The sequence below is a fragment of the Abramis brama genome, assembly GCF_963993115.1.
Source record: "Abramis brama genome assembly, chromosome: 1".
In the NCBI taxonomy this organism is placed as follows: Eukaryota; Metazoa; Chordata; class Actinopteri; order Cypriniformes; family Leuciscidae; genus Abramis; species Abramis brama.
In genome coordinates, this window is record NC_139963.1 from 75734933 (window position 1) to 75759861 (window position 24929).

Genomic DNA, 24929 nt, shown 5'->3' on the forward strand with positions numbered 1-24929 from the left:
TATTGTTCTCAATCAAACACAGTCACACACATCTGTGAAAGGTCTATAATGAACAACACTCACTGAATGGCTTTTCTTGGCTCATACTGTTGGATCGAACAAGCCTCGGCCCGCTTTCCTCTTGAGATCCACAGGTTTGAGTCTCGTTTTTGGCCTCCATTTCTCTCTCTCTCTCTCTCTGTGTGTGTGTGTGTGTGAGAGAGAGAGAGTGTTCAGGTTTGAGTCTCGTTTCTCTCTCTCTCTCTCTCTCTCTCTCTCTCTCTCTCTCTCTCTGTGTGTGTGTGTGTGTGTGTGTGTGTGTGAGAGAGAGAGAGAGTGTTCAGGTTTGAGTCCCGTTTCTCTCTCTCTCTCTCTGTGTGTGTGTGTGTGTGAGAGAGAGTGTTCAGGTTTGAGTCCCGTTTCTCTCTCTCTCTCTCTGTGTGTGTGTGTGTGTGTGTGTGAGAGAGAGAGAGAGTGTTCAGGTTTGAGTCTCGTTTCTCTCTCTCTCTCTCTCTCTCTCTCTCTCTCTCTCTGTGTGTGTGTGTAGGTTTGAGTCGTTTCTTTCTCCGTCGTCTTGTTTTCTGCTGATCTGGGATGTCTGAGGATCCTGCAGTGTTAGTGTGTGACTTTCTTCCTAATCTCAACTGGAATCTGTTCAATCACACAGAGAGTTTCATTAAAGCCATATAACATCAGATCATGACAAGCAGCTGTTATTACAACATCTGATTTTAACACTAGAACACGATATTATGAATATTGTTCAATTAGGATATGTGCTTGATATGAAACATTATCATCATGAATATGTCTCTAGTAAGAACATAATTCTGCACTTCATTAACTGACTTTTACATTGGACATCCTTGAGTTTGACTTCCTTTAAAATAAACTGTTTACTGACTAAGAAATAAAGTATATCTGTATTCCCTGATTGTTTGCTGTGAAATAGCTTGATTTACATGATCACCTGTAGAGGGTGACACTTCACTGCTTTGTCGCTATTTTTAGTGACTTTTCAGACCCCTTTATCTACTTTTTTTTCCAAAAAGGATTTAATAGTTGTGTTGTAGTTAAAGATGACCTTCAGCTAAGACAGTAAAAGAGAGTTTAATTGAACATGTCCACATTCTGGCTAATCTCTGACATCTTCAGGCCTGGGTTCGCTCTTCTTACCTTTTTCTGAGAGGGAGAGGCGCTTTGAACTGCAGAAATATATCTCTCCACCTCCGCTTTATTCCTCTTCAATGTCTGCTGTCACAAACTCTCCGTCGCTGTTTTAGCTGAGGATCATTTAAACACGGAGCAGCGTCTGTGATGCGTCTGTGATGATCAACGATCCAGGGGGAGGAGTTGGAACTGGATACACCTTTTCCAGATCCAACTCCTCCCACCTTACATATACCTAAACCTACCAATCTCCACCCCCTGATCCCTAAACCCACCAATCTCCACCCCTTAGATCTGGATCCAACTCCGCCCCCTGGATCTCGTGTACTGCAGTGAGGTGCGATCTACTGACTGATCCCTGCTCAACACCATATGGACGATCACGTGATGATGTGATGTGATCACGTGATGATGGCGCTCAAGTGAAAGTTAAAGTCTAAGTTACTGACCTTTTTCAATAATCTAATTATAGCAACAAATATTATATACATAAATGTCGATTTGCTAAGTCCTCCCCCACATGGTCTGCACTTAAAAATTAACTTTTGCTGTTCCAAAACTGTCTTATAAAGGTTGAGAATGCCCAGGCTAAAAAACGGCATAAACGTTTAATAACACTTCAGATGAGCCGAGTCCCTCTTATTTGGTTTGTTTTATGTTATTTATTTTGTTTTAGCTTATTTTTATTGTTTTGAGTTCTTTCAATCTAGTTTGTTCTCCCTTGTCATGTGTACAGTATAGAAAATGTATTTTCAGATGATTTGCTGGAGGTGTGACTCTCAGTTTATAATACAATAAGATTTATATTGTACATTTTGAGGATGTCATATTTTTTATTTTATTTTTTTTCCTTCTTTGTCAGACGTCTTTATTGTTTATTGTGATAAGAAAAAAAACTCAATAAAGTTGTTGTTAAAAAAAAAAAAAAAAAAAAGTTACTGACCTTTTACTTATTAATTTATTTCTATGTACTGTATATTTTATTGCTATGTTGTATCTATTGTCATTTTTAAATTTGTACTATGGACCTTACATTCTGAATCCTGAATAAAGTCATTATTATAATTATTCAAATTTTTGTTAATTTATTTTTATTCATTATAAGCATTTAGTAATGTATTTGTAATAAGCACTTAAAGTGGGCTATTTAAAAAGTGTTAGGACTATGTATATGTTAAATTATGTTGTAAAACACATGCGCAGAGTGTGATGTCATATTATGTGTGCACGCGCGTCTATGGTAACACTTTTTACATAGCCTAGAGTATTTATTACAAATACATTACAAAATTACAGAATTAGATTCAGCAAGGTGGAGAACAGCTGATCTATATCACTCCCTCACTATTATTACTGTATAAACACACACTTTCATCTTAAAAGACGTAGATGAACACACTCTCATCATCTCTGCTGGTTAATAACCTGTTCAGTGGCGTTTCCCACAATCCCTGAGCCTTCAGGTGTGATTGCTCACGTTATTTCAGCGTAAACAACTGTTATAATAAGACTGAAATGACCAGCACTCAGAGTCCGGGAACCAAATAACCCATGTTTATTAGCTATAGCTCGATATGTGAACATATGCGTAAAACTCTACACTTAAATATTACAAAAAACTCAAACATCTGTAAAAACATTGGCTCATTCAAGCAAAGCTCTGGTGTGTGTGGCACTAAGACAGTCGGAAGCTCGTTTCTGCCGCAGAACAAAACTCTCTCTATCCCATAATGCTCTATCCCATAATGCTGACTGTTAAGAGTGAACGCATGAACTCTGACCTGCGAGATATGAACTGCAAAACTGCGAGAGGAAAAGCCAGAACTTGTGAGATGAAGAGGGAAAGTTTAATCTCTGACTTTCTTCTCAGAACTGTAAGATATTCTTGTATGCTGTGGTGGAAACGAGCTTCCAGAGAACACACACACACACATGATATGCGATTGGCAAATATGATCTCTATCAGCTATGAGTGTGTGTGTGTGTGTGTGTGTGTGTGTGTGTGTTCAGTTCCTCCACACCAGCGACAGAGAGACGTTCCAGTTAGGTCCCATAGACACACATGAGAAAGTGCAGAAGCTTGTTCCAGTGTCCCGCAGCTGATTGGCTGACGGCCTGAGCCGAGGGTCACGTGATTGGCTGAGGGTCACGTGACCGGCGGTCAGTGCTGCAGGGTGTTGTCGTTCTCGTGCAGAGCGCTCAGAGCCAGCCTCAGGTGTTCTCGGAGAGCCTCGGCCTCTCGCTCGCTGCGACTCTTCATCACACTCAGCTCCTCACACACCTCTCGGTAGCGCTCGCACACGCTGCTCTTCTCCTGACACACACACACACACAGAGAGAGAGAACACGCGTTACACACTAGAGCTTATATTCTCTGCCCGAGCCCGGACTCGACCCGATATTTCCCGCCACTGTCCTCAGGCCGGGTCGGCCCTCCGTTTCTCTCCACATGACTAGAGTCGCTACTCACTCCACAGCTAATCGCCGTCACTCTCGCTCTTCTCCCTCGCTCTACCACACACACACACACACTCGCCGGCTCGACGCACACGTTTGCTTGATGAAGAGATGCTCGTCTGTGGTGATGCGTGTGGCAGTAGCGTCGTCATATCTGGCTATAACATGACATATAGCCCATCACACGGTTACTTTTATCGCTTTTGTGAGGGCTCTACGCTAACTTTCTTCCCAAGGAGTACATCTTTTGAGATGATGCCTGTAGGCTTCGTGCTGTGTTGCGTATCTTTCACACCTGAGAGCCGCACCACAGGTCATGTTTTGATGCATCCGGGTAGTTCTGGTTTGGTTTCACACTGCAGTTATGCGAGCGCACTAAAGAACTTTACATGCCGTGCTTGTGTCCTGTCGTCATCATCTAGTGGGCAGCACTGACAGATCTGCACATCAATACTCTTCTTCAGTGCTTTAGGCTACGCGGGAACCAGCGGATCTTCCTGTAAATGTTCTGAAAGTCCGAACCAAACAGAACATGCTTTCACACTAGAGACTAACCTAACCTTTGCTCAGGTCACTTCATGCGTTTTTAAATTAAATCAGATCTTCTATTCCCGCGCTATATCATGCAGATTTGATATGTGCATATGCAGAGTTCAGGTCACCGGCAGCATCAGATACGAGCTGCATTTATTGATCATCACCAGCTCATAAATGATGGACAGGAGAGAGCACACACACACACACACACACACACACACACACAGGACAGAGCGGCTGGGAGCCTGTGAGGGACTGAGGTGTAGATGTACTGGGAGTGTCTCTAGCACGGCCTGTCCTGTAGACGTGTGTGTCGTGTGTGTGTGTGTGTGTGTGTCGTGTGTGTGTCGTGCTGTGCCTGTGCTCTACGACTGCCAGCTGGAATAGACCTCGTGTGGTCAGAAAACTCGTTTATTTGTTATGGATCTATTTTTGATGCATTTTCCCAGAACTGCTCATTTTACACACATTTAAAAACACCGAATATCAATATCACCAATGTCACATTTTGTTACACACTGACCACACACACACACACACACACACACACACACACACTGACCACACACACACACACACACACACACACAGGGAACACACGTTACACACTGACCACACACACACACACACACACAGGGAACACACGTTACACACTGACCACACACACACACACACACACACACACACACACACACACACACAGGGAACACGCGTTACACACTGACCACACACACACACACAGGGAACACGCGTTACACACTGACCACACACACACACACACACACACACAGGGAACATGCGTTACACACACACAGACCACACACACACACAGGGAACACACGTTACACACACAGACAGACGAGGAAAACACACACACACAGACCACACACACACACACACACACAGGGAACACACATTACACACAGACAGACGAGGAAACACACACACACAGACCACACACACACACACACACACACACACACACAGGGAACACACACACACAGGGAACACACGTTACACACAGACCACACACACACACACACACACACACACACACAGGGAACACACGTTACACACAGACCACACGGATCACACACACAGACAGACGAGGAAAACACACACACACACACACACAGACGAGGAACACGCATTACACACTGACCACACACACACAGGGAACACGCATTACACACTGACCACACACACACAGGGAACACACGTTACACACACAGACAGACGAGGAAAACACACACACAGACCACACACACACACACACAGACAGACGAGGAAAACACACACACACAGGGAACACACATTACACACACAGACAGACGAGGAAAACACACACACACACAGGGAACACACGTTACACACAGAACACACACACACACACACACACAGACAGACGAGGAAAACACACACACAGACCACACACACACACACACACACAGGGAACACACATTACACACACAGACAGACGAGGAAAACACACACACACACACACACAGACGAGGAACACGCGTTACACACTGACCACAAACACACGCACACAGATGGGGAACATGCGGTACAAACAGACATACGAGGAAAACACACACACACACGGGGGGAATATGCGGTACACACGGACCGCATACACAGACAGACGAGGAAAACACACACACACACACACACAGGCGCAGGTGTGTTACCGTGGTGAGGAAGTGCATCTGGTTGCGGAGGCTGTTGAGCTCTTGGTGTAGATACTGCAGTTCGTTCTCTCGCACCCTCAGCAGCACCTGCGACACACACACACACACACACACACACACACACACACGGCTCTTAAATAACCAACTCTGCTGATTTGCATAAAAAGGCCTAATACTGAATAACTAACTTGATAAAGCGGAGTTAAAAAATATAAATAAAAACTACAGATGTTTTTATAATTATGAATGAACTGGTTAATAAGATCTTCACTCCTCGCGTGAGCCTGACGCATCATGACCTGCTCACGCCTGATTGGCTGAAGAGAACCACTGGTGAAATCAGGCCTGGTCAGAGAGGCTCATGAATGAGTTATGAGTTATATTATTATCAGATATGATATCCTCTCTATGGAGGTGCTGTAGCGTCTGGACAGACACACAGTAAACGTGCATCTGATGCTCCTGTTATGAGGTGTGGCCCACGTCTTCATCCGCTCGCTTGAACTCCACTGGGCTGATGTTTCAGACTGGCACACTGTGGTCAACCAAACTCATACGTGTGTCATGTCTGGTCTCTATACACTCCAATCTTCGTCCCTCATTTGTTAATCTACATTACATTCTTCTAACGTTGTGACACATTAGTGTTATAAGCATCAGAAACATTACAGCGATGAAACATGAGCGAACGCCTCACCTGCATCTCACACCACGACCTCTCGCTGCCATCTGCGTCTGACCCTTGACCTGTGACCAGCGAGCGAACCACCTTCACTTCCTGCGACAGGCGGGCCTGCAAGTCCTGCACACACACACACACACACACACACGTCATGTTCTGCACACTGAACCTGAACTGGTGTCTGGTGTGTGTGTGTGTGTGTGTCTCACCTGGTTGTCTCTCTTCAGCTGCTCCAGCTGTCGGTCTCTCAGGCTCATCTGTGTGTGTGTGTGTTCGTGCTGCTGCTGCGCTCGCTTCAGATCCAGACACTTCTGGGAGAACCGCTCCGACAGAGCCTGCAGCTCTCGTCGCAGAGACGCCACTTCTGCCCTACACACACACACATCCTCGTTCAGACCCGATAACTGAATGTGTGTGTGTATCTGTTTCATATCGAAGCACCTTTCTGCCACATAATTGTTACTGTTGAGTGTGTGTGTAGTCACTGTTGAGTGTGTTGTGTGTGTGTGTGTGTAGTCACTGTTGAATGTGTGTGTACTCACTGTTGTTGTTTGTTAAGCGTGTGTGTGTCCATGCCACGTGTCTCTGAGAGTTGTGTGGTTTTCTCCAGCTCTTCCCTGTGTGCTTTCTGTAACGCCTCCATCACTGACAACACAAACACACGCGTGTGAACATCATTCACAGCACTGCCAATGATGTCATCGAAAACAATGGAGAAATATAAAATTATTCATTTAAAAGATGTTATCTATAGAAACAATGTAGTTTACGTTTATAGGGTCACATGTTAGTGGGAGTGGCCAGTACGTGAGCCGCGGTTGGCCTCTATAGGGTCACATGTTAGTGGGAGTGGCCAGTACGTGAGCCGCGGTTGGCCTCTATAGGGTCACATGTTAGTGGGAGTGGCCAGTACGTGAGCCGCGGTTGGCCTCTATAGGGTCACATGTTAGTGGGAGTGGCCAGTACGTGAGCCGCGGTTGGCCTCTATAGGGTCACATGTTAGTGGGAGTGGCCAGTACGTGAGCCGCGGTTGGCCTCTATAGCAGGGGTCGGCAAATAACTTTGGCTGCGGGCCAATATTTTTTTTAGCCAGTAGATGGCGGGCCAGCTACACAGAGTAGTCCGCAAAATTTAGATCTCATTTCCAGAATCTCACATTCAAATGTCTCTAACGGAAAGAGAGATATTAAGTAGCCTATAACAATTATAAATGCTATACAAAAATTGTGTTCGTGTCAATATAAATATTATTTTAACATTGTACTGTCAGCAGAGAAAAAATGTCACAGAAAAAAAATAATGAAATATAACAAATAAATATCAAATCACTCAAGCGACATGAAACCCATATTGCCCTACTGAAAAATGAAGTAGGCTATTTTCTGCCAAACTATTTCAAACATCCTTGCAAAAAAAAAAAAAAAAAAAGAATGTTGTTGAATGACAATGGTTTCAGTACCAAACAGCTCCTCAGAGCTATAGGTGTAGGTTACCGTTGGTCAGAATGAAGTGCGGATGCACTGTCAAAACACGTCGGGAGTGGGCTATTGTCAGTCAGACCGCCCGCTCTGTCCAAACCTACACCAGAGTTCTGACCGCTACCGTCTTTATACTTTAAAATAGAGTCCTGCACGGGTTCGGGTAGCCGACGGGTCACCCGCAAATTTTGCTCAAACGGGGGAAAAATATCCAACTGTGTCGGATACGGATGCGAGTCGGGTCTGACACGGGGGAAACACGGGTTTAAAACAATCACATTTAAACGTAAAAATATATGCATATTTTTAGGAACACATCTACAAAAAATATGCCTGTATTTCAAGTTTATAAAATAATTTAAAAACCACATCAGTTTATTTGTGCCCACGCACCACGCCCTCCCAGGATCTATAACGTTACCTATAGGTTACTTTCACTTTTAAAAATTCATCATGACCGCGCGCGCGATCTGCTTACCCCTCATTTACACCGCACACGTCTGCGGTGCATTACGTCTGCGACAAGGTTTCATTCCGTCCTCCACGCGGTGCCAACTCACAACAGGAGCATTTCAGAAGCGGATCGCGACTGGATGCGCGAGACCACGTCATTTGCCTGTCAGACGTGGTTTTTCTTGATTTTTGAGTTTCTACCATACAGTCTATGATTTCTACCAAGGATATGGTGTGTAATACGTTTGGGAGTTTGCACAGGGTGTTTATTTTGAATTTGACAATGATTTTTTGACTTTTATTTGGTATTCCCGGTGCGACTTGGACGCGCGTCCGTCAAAAATAGACTAGGCGCCTATATTTAGCGAAGCGGCGCGGAGAGCTGCTTCTGGGAAGCTTCTGAAACGCGCCGCGTCGCGGCCGGTGTAAACACAAGCAATGACTAGAATGGGCACGATCAGCTCCGGTAACCGTGTCGCAGCCGTAATGCGCCGCAGGCGTGTGCAGTGTAAATGAGGGGTTACAGTCGTCGAGATGGATGCTGAGGAGTTGAAGAAAAGAATAGCCAGTGGAGATTGTAAAGTTGTCGACAATAGTCATCAAAAATTAAGTCCAGTGTGTGGGAGAAATATGGAGTTTTCTGAAGAAAATATTGTAAGGCTTTGCTGCATTTTCGTGTTGGATAGCCGCAAATGTGGATCTTCATCGCCGAGGAAGCACGCAGATAACTGTGGTAACAAAGCAGTTCTATCGAACAGTATTTTTCAAATTTAACACTGTTAAGTAGCCTACGTGTGGTGTGCATTAAAATGGCTGTAATCTGTTACCACAATAGTACTTGATCTGTTTAAAACGATTTAATTGGTATGTCTGCTAGGTGTTAAATTAAAATTCAACATTCAAATTCGTCTAAACCTGATTTTTTCTATTTTTGATCTGAGCGCACAATCAGAAAATCGGAAAACGAGTCGTTATTCGTTTTTTTCATTTTAGTTCAGGAAAAAAATAATGGAAAAACAAGTCGTTTTTCATTTTTTTATTTTTGGTTTTAATTTAAAAAAAAACACACGATTGAACGAATGATACGCGGGGTATATTTGTAAACCGTTATTGTAAAATAAAAATAGGCTGATTAAAAAAAAATCAAAAAAATATTGCTGGCGGGCCAGTTTTGGCCCGCGGGCCGCCTATTGCCGCCCCCTGCTCTATAGGGTCACATGTTAGTGGGAGTGGCCAGTACGTGAGCCGCGGTTGACCTCTATAGGGTCACATGTTAGTGGGAGTGGCCAGTACGTGAGCCGCGGTTGGCCTCTATAGGGTCACATGTTAGTGGGAGTGGCCAGTACGTGAGCCGCGGTTGGCCTCTATAGGGTCACATGTTAGTGGGAGTGGCCAGTACGTGAGCCGCGGTTGACCTCTATAGGGTCACATGTTAGTGGGAGTGGCCAGTACGTGAGCCGCGGTTGACCTCTATAGGGTCACATGTTAGTGGGAGTGGCCAGTACGTGAGCCGCGGTTGGCCTCTATAGGGTCACATGTTAGTGGGAGTGGCCAGTACGTGAGCCGCGGTTGGCCTCTATAGGGTCACATGTTAGTGGGAGTGGCCAGTACGTGAGCCGCGGTTGGCCTCTATAGGGTCACATGTTAGTGGGAGTGGCCAGTACGTGAGCCGCGGTTGGCCTCTATAGGGTCACATGTTAGTGGGAGTGGCCAGTACGTGAGCCGCGGTTGGCCTCTATAGGGTCACATGTTAGTGGGAGTGGCCAGTACGTGAGCCGCGGTTGGCCTCTATAGGGTCACATGTTAGTGGGAGTGGCCAGTACGTGAGCCGCGGTTGACCTCTAGAGGGTCACATGTTAGTGGGAGTGGCCAGTACGTGAGCCGCGGTTGGCCTCTATAGGGTCACATGTTAGTGGGAGTGGCCAGTACGTGAGCCGCGGTTGGCCTCTATAGGGTCACATGTTAGTGGGAGTGGCCAGTACGTGAGCCGCGGTTGACCTCTATAGGGTCACATGTTAGTGGGAGTGGCCAGTACGTGAGCCGCGGTTGGCCTCTATAGGGTCACATGTTAGTGGGAGTGGCCAGTACGTGAGCCGCGGTTGGCCTCTATAGGGTCACATGTTAGTGGGAGTGGCCAGTACGTGAGCCGCGGTTGGCCTCTATAGGGTCACATGTTAGTGGGAGTGGCCAGTACGTGAGCCGCGGTTGACCTCTATAGGGTCACATGTTAGTGGGAGTGGCCAGTACGTGAGCCGCGGTTGGCCTCTATAGGGTCACGTTAGTGGGAGTGGCCAGTACGTGAGCCGCGGTTGGCCTCTATAGGGTCACATGTTAGTGGGAGTGGCCAGTACGTGAGCCGCGGTTGGCCTCTATAGGGTCACATGTTAGTGGGAGTGGCCAGTACGTGAGCCGCGGTTGGCCTCTATAGGGTCACATGTTAGTGGGAGTGGCCAGTACGTGAGCCGCGGTTGGCCTCTATAGGGTCACATGTTAGTGGGAGTGGCCAGTACGTGAGCCGCGGTTGACCTCTATACACAAATCCAGCGAAACACGGAAGTAAAGCAGCGCCGCCATTAGTGCATGTCTTGCTGCTAAGGAAGTAGTGTGTTGGTCCCGTAGGCGGCTGTAAGAACGTGTATTTTATTGCTACAACTGGTCGTGGCTAAGGCCATCCGTAAAAATATTTTGGTTTGCCGTAACAGGGTCGGTAGGTCGGTCTATATATATTTATCCAAGATTCAATGTTTAAAAAAAAAAGTACAATTTTGGTCATGGGTATTAGGGTACGTAGGTATGAATTTAAACAAATTTTCATATCAGGACTTCACTTAGAGTTTTCCAGAACTTCGTGCCAAGACAAAAAAGAGAGATTTTGATAAAAAACCAAAAAAAAAAAAAAAAACAAGAGCCGCGGTTGGCCTCTATAGGATCACATGTTAGTGGGAGTGGCCAGTACCTCAGCCGCAGTTGGCCTCTATAGGGTCACATGTTAGTGGGAGTGGCCAGTACCTCAGCCGCAGTTGGCCTCTATAGGATCACATGTTAGTGGGAGTGGCCAGTACCTCTCGCAGTGGCGTCCGTCTCCTCCCTCAGCAGCGAGTCTCTCTCTCTCTCCAGAGCGCTGATCTGCAGTGTGTGCTGTCGCTCCAGCTGCTCCAGAGCCTCCCTGTGCACACGCTCCATCTGCTGCAGACTGTCCCTGCAGCGAGACTCCGCCCCACAGCACGCTGGCCCCACCCACCCCGACCCAAGCCCCGCCCCCAGCCCCGCCAGCTGCTGCCTCAGAGACGCCACCTGCAGGACAGAGAGAGACACGCGGAGGTAAAGCCTTCTGCAGGGGCGCAGCGGTGCTGGACAGGTAACACTCATGCACACACACACACACACACACACACACACACACACAGAGAGCAGAACAAATGACTGCCAATAAAGCTCCATAAGGTCTTTATGGAGCTCATTTAATCATTTGATCACTAAATTAACCCTTATAACGCATTAAAAAAAACACGCAGCCGTTTTTACGGGTCAATTTTGGCCGAATGGAACATGAGTTTAAAAACGGTCATAAGAGTTTTTACTTGCTTGCCAATTCTTTGACATTTCGAATAATACTTGACCTATAGCAAAAACTAAATTAATAATAATAATAATTACGAGCCCTGGCCGTGATATATGGGAAAGAAGCTAAATATATTTAGCAACAGGAGCCGAATGCGTTATAAGGGCTCACGAGTCTCTCTGTGTTCTATTCAGTTCTCATAAAGTCATTCATGAGAGCAGATAGACAGTATCCACGCACTACCTCCCTCTCCAGAGCCTGATTGGCTGACGAGCCCATCGGTGGGAGTGACCTCATCTCCTTGAGTGGCAGCCGCTCAAACTCCGCCCACTTCTTCTCGATCTCCTCCTCTATTCGCTTCTGTTCCGACAGGCCCGCCCCCTTCCTCGACAGCACCGCCTCCCACTGGTTGTGGGCGTCGTCACGCCGACGCTCCTCCTGCCATTGGCTGTGCTCTCTCACCTGCCCCTCCCCGGACTCTCTCTGATTGGCGGAGGCAGGAGTAGGAGGCGTGGCTACGGGCGACAGCTCCACATAGTCGAACTTTCTGTGGGCGGGGTTTGCGGTGGTGGAGGAGGCCTCTGATTGGCTGCGCAGGCGGTGACGAGCGTTCTCTTTATCACTGCTTAGGCTCGGCAGCCTGAGGGAGGAAACACACATCAGTACGTCAGTGTGTGTGAGTGTGTGTGAGTGTGAGTGTGTGTGTGTGTGTGTCACTGACTGTGTGAGGTCTGGAGAGCTGCTGGGTTGAACGTTCTTCCTCAGAACCTCAATCCAGTTCCTCCGTATCCCAGCAGTCATAGCTGAGAGTGTGAAGGCGGCGTCTGTGGTCTGAGGAACAGGAGAGAGTCAGAGACTGTGAGCATCAGAGGAACAGGAATGCAGCAGGTCCGGACAGGATCACACACACACACACACACACGCTCGTCTCGACTGACCTGGATCTGGAAGCCGTAGTTCTTCTCCACGTCAAACTCCAGCACCTTCACACACGACTTCAGGTCGATCTCTCCATCCACCTCGTCTCTCTGAGCAGATATCACACACACACTCTTCAGGAATTCACTATCATGCTAAATCTGACATGCACTGCGTTAAAGTGCGGAAAGTCCACAGTAGAAGATCCTGTTTCAAATAAATGCTGTTCTCGTGAACTTTCTGCTCAAAGAATCCTGAAAAATTAAATGTATGGTGGTTTCCACAGAAATCTGCATGTCATGTTCGCGTGTCGTGTTCGCGCGTGTTTGCATGTTCATACGTGTCTGCGTGTTCACACGTGTTCGCGTGTGTCGTGTTCATGCGCGTTCGTGTTCGTTGTGTTCATGCGTGTCATGTTCGCATGTTCATACGTGTTTGCATGATAGCATGTTCATACATGTTTGCGTGTCGTGTTCACACGTGTTCGCGTGTGTCGTGTTCATGCGCGTTCGTGTTTGTTGTGTTCATGCGTGTCATGTTCGCATGTTCATACGTGTTTGGATGTTAGCATGTTCATTCATGTTTGTGTGTTCACACGTGTTCGCGTGTGTCGTGTTCATGCGCGTTCGTGTTTGTTGTGTTCATGCGTGTGTCATGTTCGCATGTTCATACGTGTTTGGATGTTAGCATGTTCATTCATGTTTGTGTGTTCACACCTGTTCGCGTGTGTTGTGTTTGCATGATAGCATGTTCATACATGTTCGCGTGTCGTGTTCACATGTGTTCGCATGATAGCGTGTTCATACATGTTTGCGTGTTCGCATGTGTCGTGTTTCTTTGTTAGCTTGTTCATACATGTTTGCGTGTTCGCATGTGTCGTGTTCACACGTGTCGTGTTTGCATGTTAGCGTGTTCATACGTGTTTGCGTGTTCGTATGTCGTGTTTGCATGTTAGCGTGTTCATACATGTTTGTGTGTTTGCATGTTCATACATGTTAGCGTGTTCACATGTCGTGTTTCCATGTTAGCGTGTTCATACATGTTAGCGTGTTCACATGTTGTGTTTCCATGTTAGCGTGTTCATACATGTTAGCGTGTTCATGTTGTGTTTCCATGTTAGCGTGTTCATACATGTTAGCGTGTTCACATGTCATTTTTCCATGTTAGCGTGTTCATACATGTTAGCATGTCGTGTTTTCATGTTAGCGTGTTCATACATGTTAGCGTGTCGTGTTTTCATGTTAGCGTGTTCATACATGTTAGCGTGTCGTGTTCCATGTTAGCGTGTTCATACATGTTAGCGTGTCATGTTTTCATGTTAGCGTGTTCACATGTCGTGTTTCCATGTTAGCGTGTTCATACATGTTAGCGTGTTCGCGTGTCGTGTTTTCATGTTAGCGTGTTCATACATGTTAGCGTGTTGTGTTTTCATGTTAGCGTGTTCATACTTGTTAGCATGTCATGTTTTCATGTTAGCGTGTTCATACATGTTAGCATGTCATGTTTTCATGTTACCGTGTTCATGTTAGTGTGTTCATACATGTTAGCGTGTTTGCATGTGTCGTGTTCATACGTGATTCTCACCTCCTCCGCCGCAGAGTCTCTGTAGTACTTCAGTCCAGCGTCTGTCAGCACAAACCAGTGTTTCCTCCACTGAACACACACACACACACGGTCAGTCATGATGAAACACGTTCAACATCGTGATAACAGACAGACAGACAGACAGACGTGTCTCACCTCTCCACTCTCGTCCAGTTTAGACATCCATCCCTTCTTAAAGTTCAGCAGGTCAGGCTACAGACAGACAGGTGTATCAGAGCAATGTCAATGCATCATGCTTAGCACACACACACACACACACTCACTCACACACACAAATGCGTGCAAGTGTGTGAGGAACAAATACGACAGCACAGGAAACAGCAGACACTGATGGTGAAACTGATGTTCAATTATCACTAAATAAAAACAGTTTCCAAATTTTTTTTATAAAAACCAATGCAATTGCAAAATACATCCCTTATTTCCACCAAAATATGCATATATAGGCTATATGTCACTAGTGTACTTCACCACAGATTACTCTTACCAGTTCTTCTGTAGTTCAGTAATAATAATGAACAAACTTTAATAACCGCTCTAACAGTCAGTGAGTGTTTGTGATTCACACAATGAATCAATATCAAATGATTCACCAAGATGATTCAGTGGCTTCTAGAATGATTCACGAACACTCGGACAGAATCCAGTCATTATAATGGGATTTACTGAGTAACAGAATGTCACGGGATTGGGATGAAATTGTGACAGAAATATAATACTATTGTAAAGTAGACTGTACCTTTCAAAGTAATAACAACAAACTTATTAAAACTTCATTTTTATAACATTTACATTAACATTTAGTTGTAGTATTTTGTTTGCCAAAAAAATAAAAGGAATTGTTTGATTTTCATTTGATTACATTTAAAAAAAAAATTATATTTAGTTAATGCTTCATGCCTTAATTTGATTACCACCGTTTTTGACACAGAAAGACAAATAAACACATGAATGAACATTAGAAAAACTAATCTGATCAAATATTCTAGAGTTACACAATGATCACATGCCTTATAAAGCATACAAAAAAACACGCACACACACACACACACACAGGTGATGGTGACAGCTGAACTAAACTCTGATCAGGATTACCAAAGCACTTATAATATCAAAGTTAGTGTTTATTTACATGAACTAGAAACCAGCAGAAACCAGCCTCAGTAATGCGCATGCGCTGTGAGCGCGGGTGTGTCGCGCGCGCACAAACACACACATATAAAAAACAAGTTGTGTTTGCTCACGTACCGTGCAAACACAACACACACTGCACGCCAACACACACTAACTGGAGTTTGAATGGACTTGTACAACACAGAATTAAACTGCCGTCGTGTTTACACTGAGAGCGACGGACATTAAAGTGAATTAAAGTGAAACTCACCGTCATGATGTTCAAATCCAGCCGCAGCACAAACACAAACGCAGATTAAACACGCCGCATCTGAGAAGCGTTACCGCTCGCTGTCAAGTTTTACTAAAGCTGAAGATGATCATGTTTAATAGTACTTTTACTGGTTTAATCGGTAGATCGCAACGTAAGTTTGGCGGAACTCGCGCTGCTGTCGGTGTTGCCGGGGCGGATCCCGATTACAGTTCAGCGGAAGCGAGCGGCCAATCAGAACCGCCCAGCGAAGCACAACATCCAATCAGAACCGCCCGGCGCAAGTCAGCAACCAATCAGCAGCGCGCAAATAATACTCTCACAGTAAAACCTGCTATGGTGGTTTAACAACACATTGTTAAAATAATGGAGAGAATTCAATACTCGAGCGTCTACTCCAACATAACTAAAAATGAATGTAAAGTTAAATTAAGTCAAATAAGCAAAAAAAGATTAAGATTAAAAGATGACTCATAAAGTGAAGTACATCCAAAAATGACTCACTAATCACTTACTCGCCCTCATGTTGTTCCAAACCCGTATAACAGAAAGTAGATGTTGATTTAATCAGTTCTGTTCAAAGATGCAATGAAAGTGAATGGTGACTGAGACTGTCATTCTGCCTATAGCATCTCCTTTTGTGTTCCAGAGAAGAAGAAAGTCAAACGGGTTTGGAACAACAATGGTGTGTAAATGATGACAGGGTTTTTATTTGTGTGTGAATGACCCCTGTAAGTGTGTGTGAGTGACGTGCCTGTTGTTGCATTGGTTCTTCATCAGTCTGATCCACGCTGCAGGAGAAATACACTGAGGGTCTGTGTGCTTTCTGCAGAACAAACACACACTGGTGTAATCAAGCAGTGAAGGATCTCGAGTGTTTCTGCAGAGATGTGACTGTACCTGCTTCTGTCCGGAGGATCTGGACGGCTGCTCCTCGACCGGACTGCTCGCTCTCTGTCAAACACACACACACACATATAATGCATGAGGCACACAGGTTCATGATCATGGACCTGGGCAGACGTGTGTGCAAACAGTGTGTGTGTGTTTGTTTTTTTATGTCTTTCAGGATAAGATACTCATGCTGGCTGGGTTTAACCACTGGAGAGTACAAGGGTGTGTGGTTTTCCCCTACACTGAGTGCAGTGTCATCTAGACCCCGAAGCCGCCGCCATTTGCGCCATTTAGAATTTCAGCCGCCGCCAGCCAATAATTTCGTAAGCCAAATTGAGCCGCCATCTGATAAAGTTTGGCTGAGCTGGCTAGAATTATTTGCATCAAATAATAATTCTATCACATAGAGACATACACACACGAAATATATAAACAATACACGAGATCTATTTTGCCACTGGATTCATAACAGCACAGTCTTGTGCTCGTTGCTACGATACACAGACTCACAGTGAATTGACGACCAATTAAAATTGCTCGTTTTCCGTACAGAAGAAGCGATGCATTTATTTCTCGCACTGAGGTGAAATGGCGGAAAGAAGCAAGCAAGGTAATTTTGATCTCACTTCTCACATACTTTCCTAATTCCTACTTACTTTTTTTTTTTTAACTTAGGCCTACCCAGACTTTTGTTAAATCTTCAGGGCACGGTTGCACAAACACCTGAATCAAAGATTGATGTTATGAACCAAATATTCTGGAACGGAGAGATTTATAGCACTGAACGTGATATTACTGCAGTAACAAACCACTGTTTCTAATTCACGACGCATGCTTCGGTGTACATTGAAGTGAAATGTGCAAAACTTTGTCTAAAATAATACTGATAACAGTGTGTGTTTATATTAAGGCGAGACACGGCAGGCAAAAACATCGTTTTTTTTTTACTGGTCAATTTTGAGATTTTTGGATATTTGTCTCCAATAACATGTCTTCTTTCAGACTTGAAAAAAAGACTTTCAGAGTGAAAGAGACTTTCAGAGTCTTTATTTTACTACACTTCGTCTGTTTGCGTCTGTAGATTTCTCATAAATTCAACAAAAGTTTGCGTTCTTAATCAACATACTTCTCCGCGATCTCTGCCGTCACCCTCTCATCACATGCACCTTTAGGAAGCTCTTTCTCTCTTCTGTAGAATCCTGTTGGATCCAAATATGGTCATTTCCTTTTTATCAGCAACCAATCGTGAAAGTAAAAATCATCTGTAGACATGAAGTGGCAGCTTCAGCCATTTGCAGCTATGAAAAGTTTGCCGGCTGCAGCAGCCATTTAGGTTTTGGCTGAGCCGGCTAGCCAGCCAATAACTTCATCAGCCAGCCATTATTCTCAAAACAAATGGCTTCGGGCTCTAGTGTCATCAGCAGGATCTGTGTAATATTTTAATGAGGAATGTGGCATATACATATGACCTCTAACTGACCTATAATTATTCTGAAGCCGGTAACATCAAGAACAATAACAACAATGGCAACTATTATAATAACTATAGTGATAACTATAATGGCGTGTGTATTACCAGTGTGTGCAGGGAGCTGGACGAGTGAGCTCTTGATAGTGTACCACTGTCTCTTTCATCCTCTAGCTCGTCCCATTCCCAGTGAGGAGATTTGCTCTGGGAGTGACTGGAAACACACAAACACCATGAGACTGAAGATATGACTAAACCCTTGTGCAATCTGATTCACAATATTCTACACATACTCTGCCGTTTACACTAGTGGTCGACCGATATATCGGCCAATATTTGGCATTTTTCAAATATCGGCATCAGGCGGTAAGTTTTTCTGTTTACCCAGTGTGACCAACTTATATTTTTGGCCTCTTTCATTTTTAAATGATATTTGAGAAGACCACATATTTTCTGCGCACCTGGCCGGTTTGTAGCGGGAAAGTTCTCGTTTCTGCCGGCTCTCGATCCCCCCCAGCTGGCTCGGACCCTCCCTCTGGAAGACCGTTTTGACCTTGGGAATGTCAGCCATCATGGCATATTCTTCCCGGTTGAGACCCGATGAGCCGGCGGATAGATGGCTTGACTCAGAGTCCATGGAGCTCTGGGAAGAGGTGTGTCTTTGGACCGGAGGGGAGGGGCTTCTGTGTCGGCTCGGCGCTCGCCGGTTGTCAGGCGTGGAGCTTTGCACCTCTTGGCTTTTCCTCATGCTGCTCTTCTTGCTTCCGTCTTGTGGCGATTCCCAGGCAACAACAGGGACAGATTTGGGAAAGGAGCTGATATGTTTCTTCTCAGTGCTGTGTCGTGATGGGGAGGAGTTGCGTGAGACTGATTGGCTGTTGAGAGAGTGGGTGGAGCCTCTCCAGCGGCCTGATGAAGGGGTTGAATCATGGTTACTTGTGGAGTTTCTTACATGAGAGGTGGAGCCAGTTCTGTCACTCACAGTGTTCCTGAGAGGGATGTGGTCTGCAATGTCACGCCTCAGTGTAGACATACATGAAGACATCTCTGACTTACGGGGAAGAGATTGGCTTGGGTTGTCATTGGCCCGCCTTAAGGGGGAGGGACTGCGGCTCTTGGGGCCACGGTTTGATGAGGACTGGCTCGTTTCGGACTTACGAAGCGATGATGAGCCAGGGCTTCGCTGTGGACCTCTACTTGGGGAAGAGTGTCGGCTGTCTCGGTTGTAGCTGTGAAGGGAGCTCTTTGCTTCTGGTGTCTTCATTGTGGTTTGGCTTTGCGTTTCATAACTTTTCCTGGATGGGGAGGGGCTGTTTCTGTCATAACTCCGCCCATTAGACACAGATCTTCTGTCTGATTGGCTGGGCGTTCCGTAGCCCTTCCTGACCGGAGACGCACTGCGACGACCCTCTCGAATCTGACTTGATGAGCCATTTGTCTCCGGCCTCCCCATGGGGGACTGGCTTCTTGAATCATAGCGGCCCTTTGAGGAAGGGGAGGAACTCCGTCTGTCATGGCCGCGCTCGTACGAGGTGTTTTTCGTCTCAGTTTTCTTAACAGCAGGACTTTCATAACTCCGCCTGGAAGGGGACTGGCTTCTTGAATCAAATCGGCCCACTGAGGTGGAGGAACTCTGTCTATCATGACTGCGTTCATATGAAGGGCTTTTTGTTTCGGTTTTCCTAAGAGCAGGACTTTCATAACTCCTTTTGGAAGGGGACTGGCTTCTTGAATCATAGCGGCCCACTGAAGGGGAGGAACTCTGCCTTTCATGACCGCGTTCATATGTAACGCTTTTCGTTTCGGTTTTCCTAAGAGCAGGACTTTCATAACTCCGTCTGGAAGGGGACTGGCTTCTTGAATCAAATCTGTTCACTGAGGGGGAGGAACTCTGTCTGTCGTGACCGCGCTCGTACAAAGGGCTTTTTGTTTCAGTTTTCCTAAGAGCAGGACTTTCATAACTCCGTCTGGAAGGCGACAAGCTTCCACGGTTTTCTCTAGACCCAACGAAGGAGCTGTTGGTATCGGGTTTCTGTAAAGAGCCTCTCAGGTCCACATAAGACTTACTGACAGTACTGAGGGTGCCTACGGTGCTCGCAAACGATCGGAGGTTTTTCTGCGCACCTCCAGAGTAGCTATTCCGTGCCGGACTGACCGATGCCCGATCTTGTCCGAGTGAAACACTGCTAGGCCGAAAGCCGACCGTGTTGAGAGAGGAGCTGGACTCGGCCCGTCTGAACGGGGAGGTACTACGGGAGGGAGAAGAGGAACGCGAGAAGCCGGAACCTCTTTGGGAAGAGTTGAGCGTTCCCGGATGCCGTAAGGGAGACGTGTGGGGATTTCGTCCACCTCTTCGGCCAGAGGAGCCGATCGATTCTGCTTGTTTGAACGGGGTGGGACTCAGCGCTCGGGGACCGGCGAGGGCCTCGACCTCCACGCTGAGATCCAGCGGGTCTGGAGGGTACTGCGCAGGATAGTCTTCTGCGAGCTGCTCGGGGTTCTGAAACTCTGAGGTTCTCCTTTCCGAGGGGACACCTAGATCCGGGTTCCGAAATGGAATGGCGGCTTTGGGTTCTGGGCTTTTGTTGCTAGGCAGGGGATGCCCTCTCTCAGAATGCCGATACGGAGCAGGGGGACTCTGATCACGGAGAGCTCTGCTCCCGGCAGCCCTTCCCAGAGAGAAATATCCACTCTCCCGATCCCTTCCTTCCTTCACGCTGCCTGCAGACAGAGAGACAAGATCGTGACCTGTGTTAATATGTGAACTGATACCCTGTAGTCATGCACTATGACGCAGCACCCAGGAAAAGCCCGTGCAACTCGACTCCACCTGACACCTCAAACTGCCACTCTGACTATCCCAACAACACCACAAGCTGCTCGGATGGTAACTGGATATTGGTGTTTTCCTCACCGTGAGAAAAACCGATCTGGCCAAAGCCATCCCGGCGACTCTGAGGCACCTCTGTCCAGGAACGGGGGCTCGTCCGGTGCGGCGGCGGATCCAAGCGGGTCATTCTACGGTAGGATGAAGGATGATGAAGGAGGCTGGAGTATTCCTCAGGACCGGCAGAGCTGCTGTACACGGAATCGTCACCCTGACTGGGATTAAAGTTGCATACGGAAAGAATGAGGCCAGAACTCAACACACTCTCACTCTCAAAACACATTCTTGGAGCAAAGTATGCAATGCAAAGTTTTAAAAAACTTCTTATAATACAAGATAAATATCATAACAACAGCATAGACTCCATTTCAAAACTGAGTAACATTCAAGGGCTCTTTAGCAGGCTTACCTGTCCGAGCTTTGGTCGTCGTCTCCGTCACACAGATAAAGGTCACAGTCGGGACTCAAGATGCAGAGGGAGCTCTCCTCAAAGCCCCGCCCCCCTCTGCTGACATCACAGTAGCTGCTGACCACTGACAGCACATCTGAGTCTTCCTGATTGGTGGACGGAACACACACAACCAATCAGAGAGCCGCGCATAACCGATGAAACCATCTGTGTAACCCATGATGTTCTGAAGGAACTTTAAGGCATCAGAAGAGACTGATGCTGTGAATCCAGCTTATAATAAACCATGGTTTCAGCATTAGTAATGTTAGCTGTTCTTTATCACTAATAGACATGTTTTGCTCCAAATAAAATAAGACTAGATCTAGGTCTTGTTAACTGGAGATTTCTGAGGATATTAAGCAACTAAAATAGCACTTCACATGCAGTATCACACACACACACACACACTGTACGGGTTTAGGGTTTCACGGCTGTAACTCTGTCTGGTTTGTGGCTTTTCTTCTCATTATTATTTCAGATAAGTGAATAATCAGCAGCTGAAATATCAGTATTCGTCAAATACGGATAAACACTTCTGAGATGATAAACATGATTACGTGTTAACTCCTTTCTGTCTGGCAATATTTAACAGCTCTAATGGATCAAAGAGTGGATCACGTGTTCACTGGTAATGTTAGATCAGTCATCATCACTGGTGCTGATAAAACTCCAGACATGAATGATTCCTCAAATCAGTGATGTTGTTGAGGACAGTGATGTTACTTTACTGAGGGATCAGACAAACCATTTTACCTGCCGGAACGGAAAACAGGTGAAAAAGTCCAACAGACGTACATTGAAGGGAGAACCTGAGCCGAAGAGGACATTTTCATGCCATGCAGGAGGAAAACACACTGATCACCCTACACTGGTAAATATGATGTGTTGGATTTACTTAAACTATGTATGCACCATTTTTGCATCAAGTAAACCCAAATTGGAATAATTTTACTTTACTTAAAATTAACAAGAAAAACTTTGTTATATGTACTTAAATATTTGAGTTCACTCAACATTCTTTTTGCAAGTTGTGTTAACTTAACATTACTTAGTAGATTATCCCCTGGTTTCACAGACAGGGCTTAAGACTAGTCCTAGACTAAAATGTAAGTCTGAGCTGTTTCCACTGAAATAAACTTGCACTGACTGATCTTAAAAATATATCAGTGCCTTTTTAGTTTTAAGATGCACATCGGTAATGTTTTTTTCTAAGCATGTTTATAAAAATTACTTAAATGTCCTAATTGATCTATGGTCTAATCCTGGCTTAGTCTAAGCCCTGTCTGTGAAACCGGGCCTATATCACGTTACATATATTTTTAAGTAAAGAATGTTGAGTGAACTCAAATATTTAAGTATACACAAAGGTTTTCTTAATTGAAATTATTCCAATTTTGAAAAATTACTTAGAAATGTGTGATGCAAAAAAGGTGCATATATATTTTATGTAAATCCAACATATATTTTTTACCAGTGTTATAGCAACCACACAATAATATATTTCTGTCAGTTACGGCAGTGTTCAGCTGTCGAAGTCTCTCTGTGAATGTATCGTGTTACTCTGATGCCGCAAAGAGACGAAAATGATCCGCCTTCATTCATTAATAACGAGAATGTGCGTGCGCACGTCATCCACTCTCCTGTATTACTTCAATTAATTACTCTAATTTATTACACACTGCATCTGTCATTATTACAGAATCCAAACCAAACACAATTGTGCAGTAAATTGCATGCCTAGTTTCTGTTCAACAGCTTCGAGCATCAGTCTGGAGTCTGTGTGTGTGTGTCACTATCTGTGTGTGTCGCTATCTCTGTGTGTGTGTGTGCGTCTCACCTTGGCGCTGGTGTCCTTCTCGTCGCTGTGCGTGTCAGAAGCGCGTGGCCCGGGCGCATGCTCGCCGCCGCTGCAGGTGTTGTGCAGGTGTTTCTGTCGCAAGCAGTCGTGGCAGCGGGTGGAGTCGAAGATGTTGGGCTGGAACTTCGGGCACACGGGCTCATCAGCGGCAGCCAGGGGCATCATGGGTAATCTTTAATCGCCTTCACACACATGCAAGTTCAAACGCGCAGGAAACAAGCGCACGAAGAGACAGACCGTGAGAGGGAACGTGTGTTACCTGAGCAGCAGATGAGGGTCCAGTGAGTTAGAGATGAACACTAAACTCACTCTCTCACTCACACACACACACACTCTTCCCATTGGCTCGCTCAACAATAGCAGACAGTGATGCTGCACGTGTGTGTCCATCTGTTGTGTGTATTAAATATCAGAGACGTGGAGCAGCTGCTGCACAACATCACACACACACACACACACACACACACACACACACACACACATACACAAACACACACACACGTCTGGTTCGCTATCTTTGTGGGGACTCTCCATAGATGTAATGGTTTTTATACTGTTCAAAGTGTACATTCTGCCCCTAACCCTAACCCTAACCCTAACCCATCACACACACACACACACACACACACACACACACACACACACACACACACACACACACACACACTAACCCTACTCCTAACCCTACCCATCACACACACACACGCACACACACTAACCCTACCCCTAAACCTACCCATCACACACACACACACACACACACACGCACACACACACTAACCCTACCCCTAAACCTACCCATCACACACACACACACACACACACTCTCTCTCTCTACTCTCCAGCACAATGGGGTCATACAACACTGCCACAGCAGCCAGAGGAAAACTAAAGAGTCAAGGGTGAAGAGACCCACTAATACACACACACTGATCACCATAACGACTCTATTATTATTAATAAAACATCTAAACCTCTGTTCATTCTCAACAAGAACTTTTGGACATGTATGAGAGAAATGATGAGGGTAAAGGGTGTGATCTGGAACACAGCCTCTGAGTGTCGACTTTAATTCACAGTATATTACTGTAGGCTACTTTCTCTAAAACAACAAATATTACCCAGAATACATTATATCATAATAATCAGAGATTAATAAGCAGTTTTTTTGTTGGCGGGGGACACGACTGACAGAACCTTGACAGAGAGAAGTGAAGAGAGAATGATCAGTCCCTGCAGACACAGATCACACTTATCAGACATCTTCTGTTTCTGTCAGTCTTCCTCTTCATTAAGTAAGGGATAATGTAGAGCGAGGCGGTTGTTATAGCGAATACAACCCCGAGACGCGAAGCGGAGCTTGAATCAGCCTGAAGGGGTTGTATTCGCTATAACAACTGCCTCGCTCTACATGATCCCGCTTATTACATTGCTACCTACCAAATAAATCAATAA

The 24929-nt window shown here is 45.6% G+C and overlaps 3 protein-coding genes across 4 annotated transcripts in view; 1 reads left to right on the forward strand and 2 right to left on the reverse strand.

Annotated features, from left to right (window-relative positions):
* Positions 1–2681: 2681 nt before the first annotated feature.
* On the reverse strand, positions 2682–16131 carry triobpb (TRIO and F-actin binding protein b). 2 transcript variants are annotated; one of them, XM_084114891.1, is made up of 12 exons: positions 15917–16131; positions 14668–14724; positions 14512–14580; positions 12948–13037; positions 12731–12840; positions 12253–12649; positions 11510–11741; positions 7059–7161; positions 6726–6885; positions 6532–6636; positions 5835–5921; positions 2682–3463 (listed from the first exon to the last, which is right to left on the reverse strand). In XM_084114891.1, exons 1-12 carry the CDS (start codon positions 15920–15922, stop codon positions 3311–3313), a joined length of 1569 nt encoding a protein of 522 aa, XP_083971017.1. In that variant the 5' UTR covers positions 15923–16131; the 3' UTR covers positions 2682–3310. The 2 variants fall into 2 exon arrangements, with proteins under 2 accessions (XP_083971017.1, XP_083971016.1); XM_084114890.1 differs by having other exon boundaries at positions 12250–12649; positions 15917–16129.
* A 309-nt stretch (positions 16132–16440) lies between these two features.
* LOC311082361 (uncharacterized protein) lies at positions 16441–23636 on the reverse strand (the record flags this gene model as incomplete). Its single annotated transcript, XM_084113120.1, has 7 exons — positions 16441–16742; positions 16817–16870; positions 18387–18492; positions 18740–20999; positions 21193–21380; positions 21575–21720; positions 23454–23636. 7 exons carry the CDS (start codon positions 23634–23636, stop codon positions 16578–16580), a joined length of 3102 nt encoding a protein of 1033 aa, XP_083969246.1. The 3' UTR covers positions 16441–16577.
* Positions 23637–23666: 30 nt separating this feature from the next.
* The window catches only part of LOC311082374 (uncharacterized protein), a gene marked incomplete at both ends in the record, with an annotated part of 9742 nt that continues 8479 nt past the window's right edge, over positions 23667–24929 (forward strand). Inside the window, 2 exons of the mRNA XM_084113127.1 lie at positions 23667–23755; positions 23888–23975. Coding sequence (XP_083969253.1) covers positions 23667–23755; positions 23888–23975 — 177 coding nt within the window. The remainder of the gene's footprint in view (positions 23756–23887; positions 23976–24929) is intronic.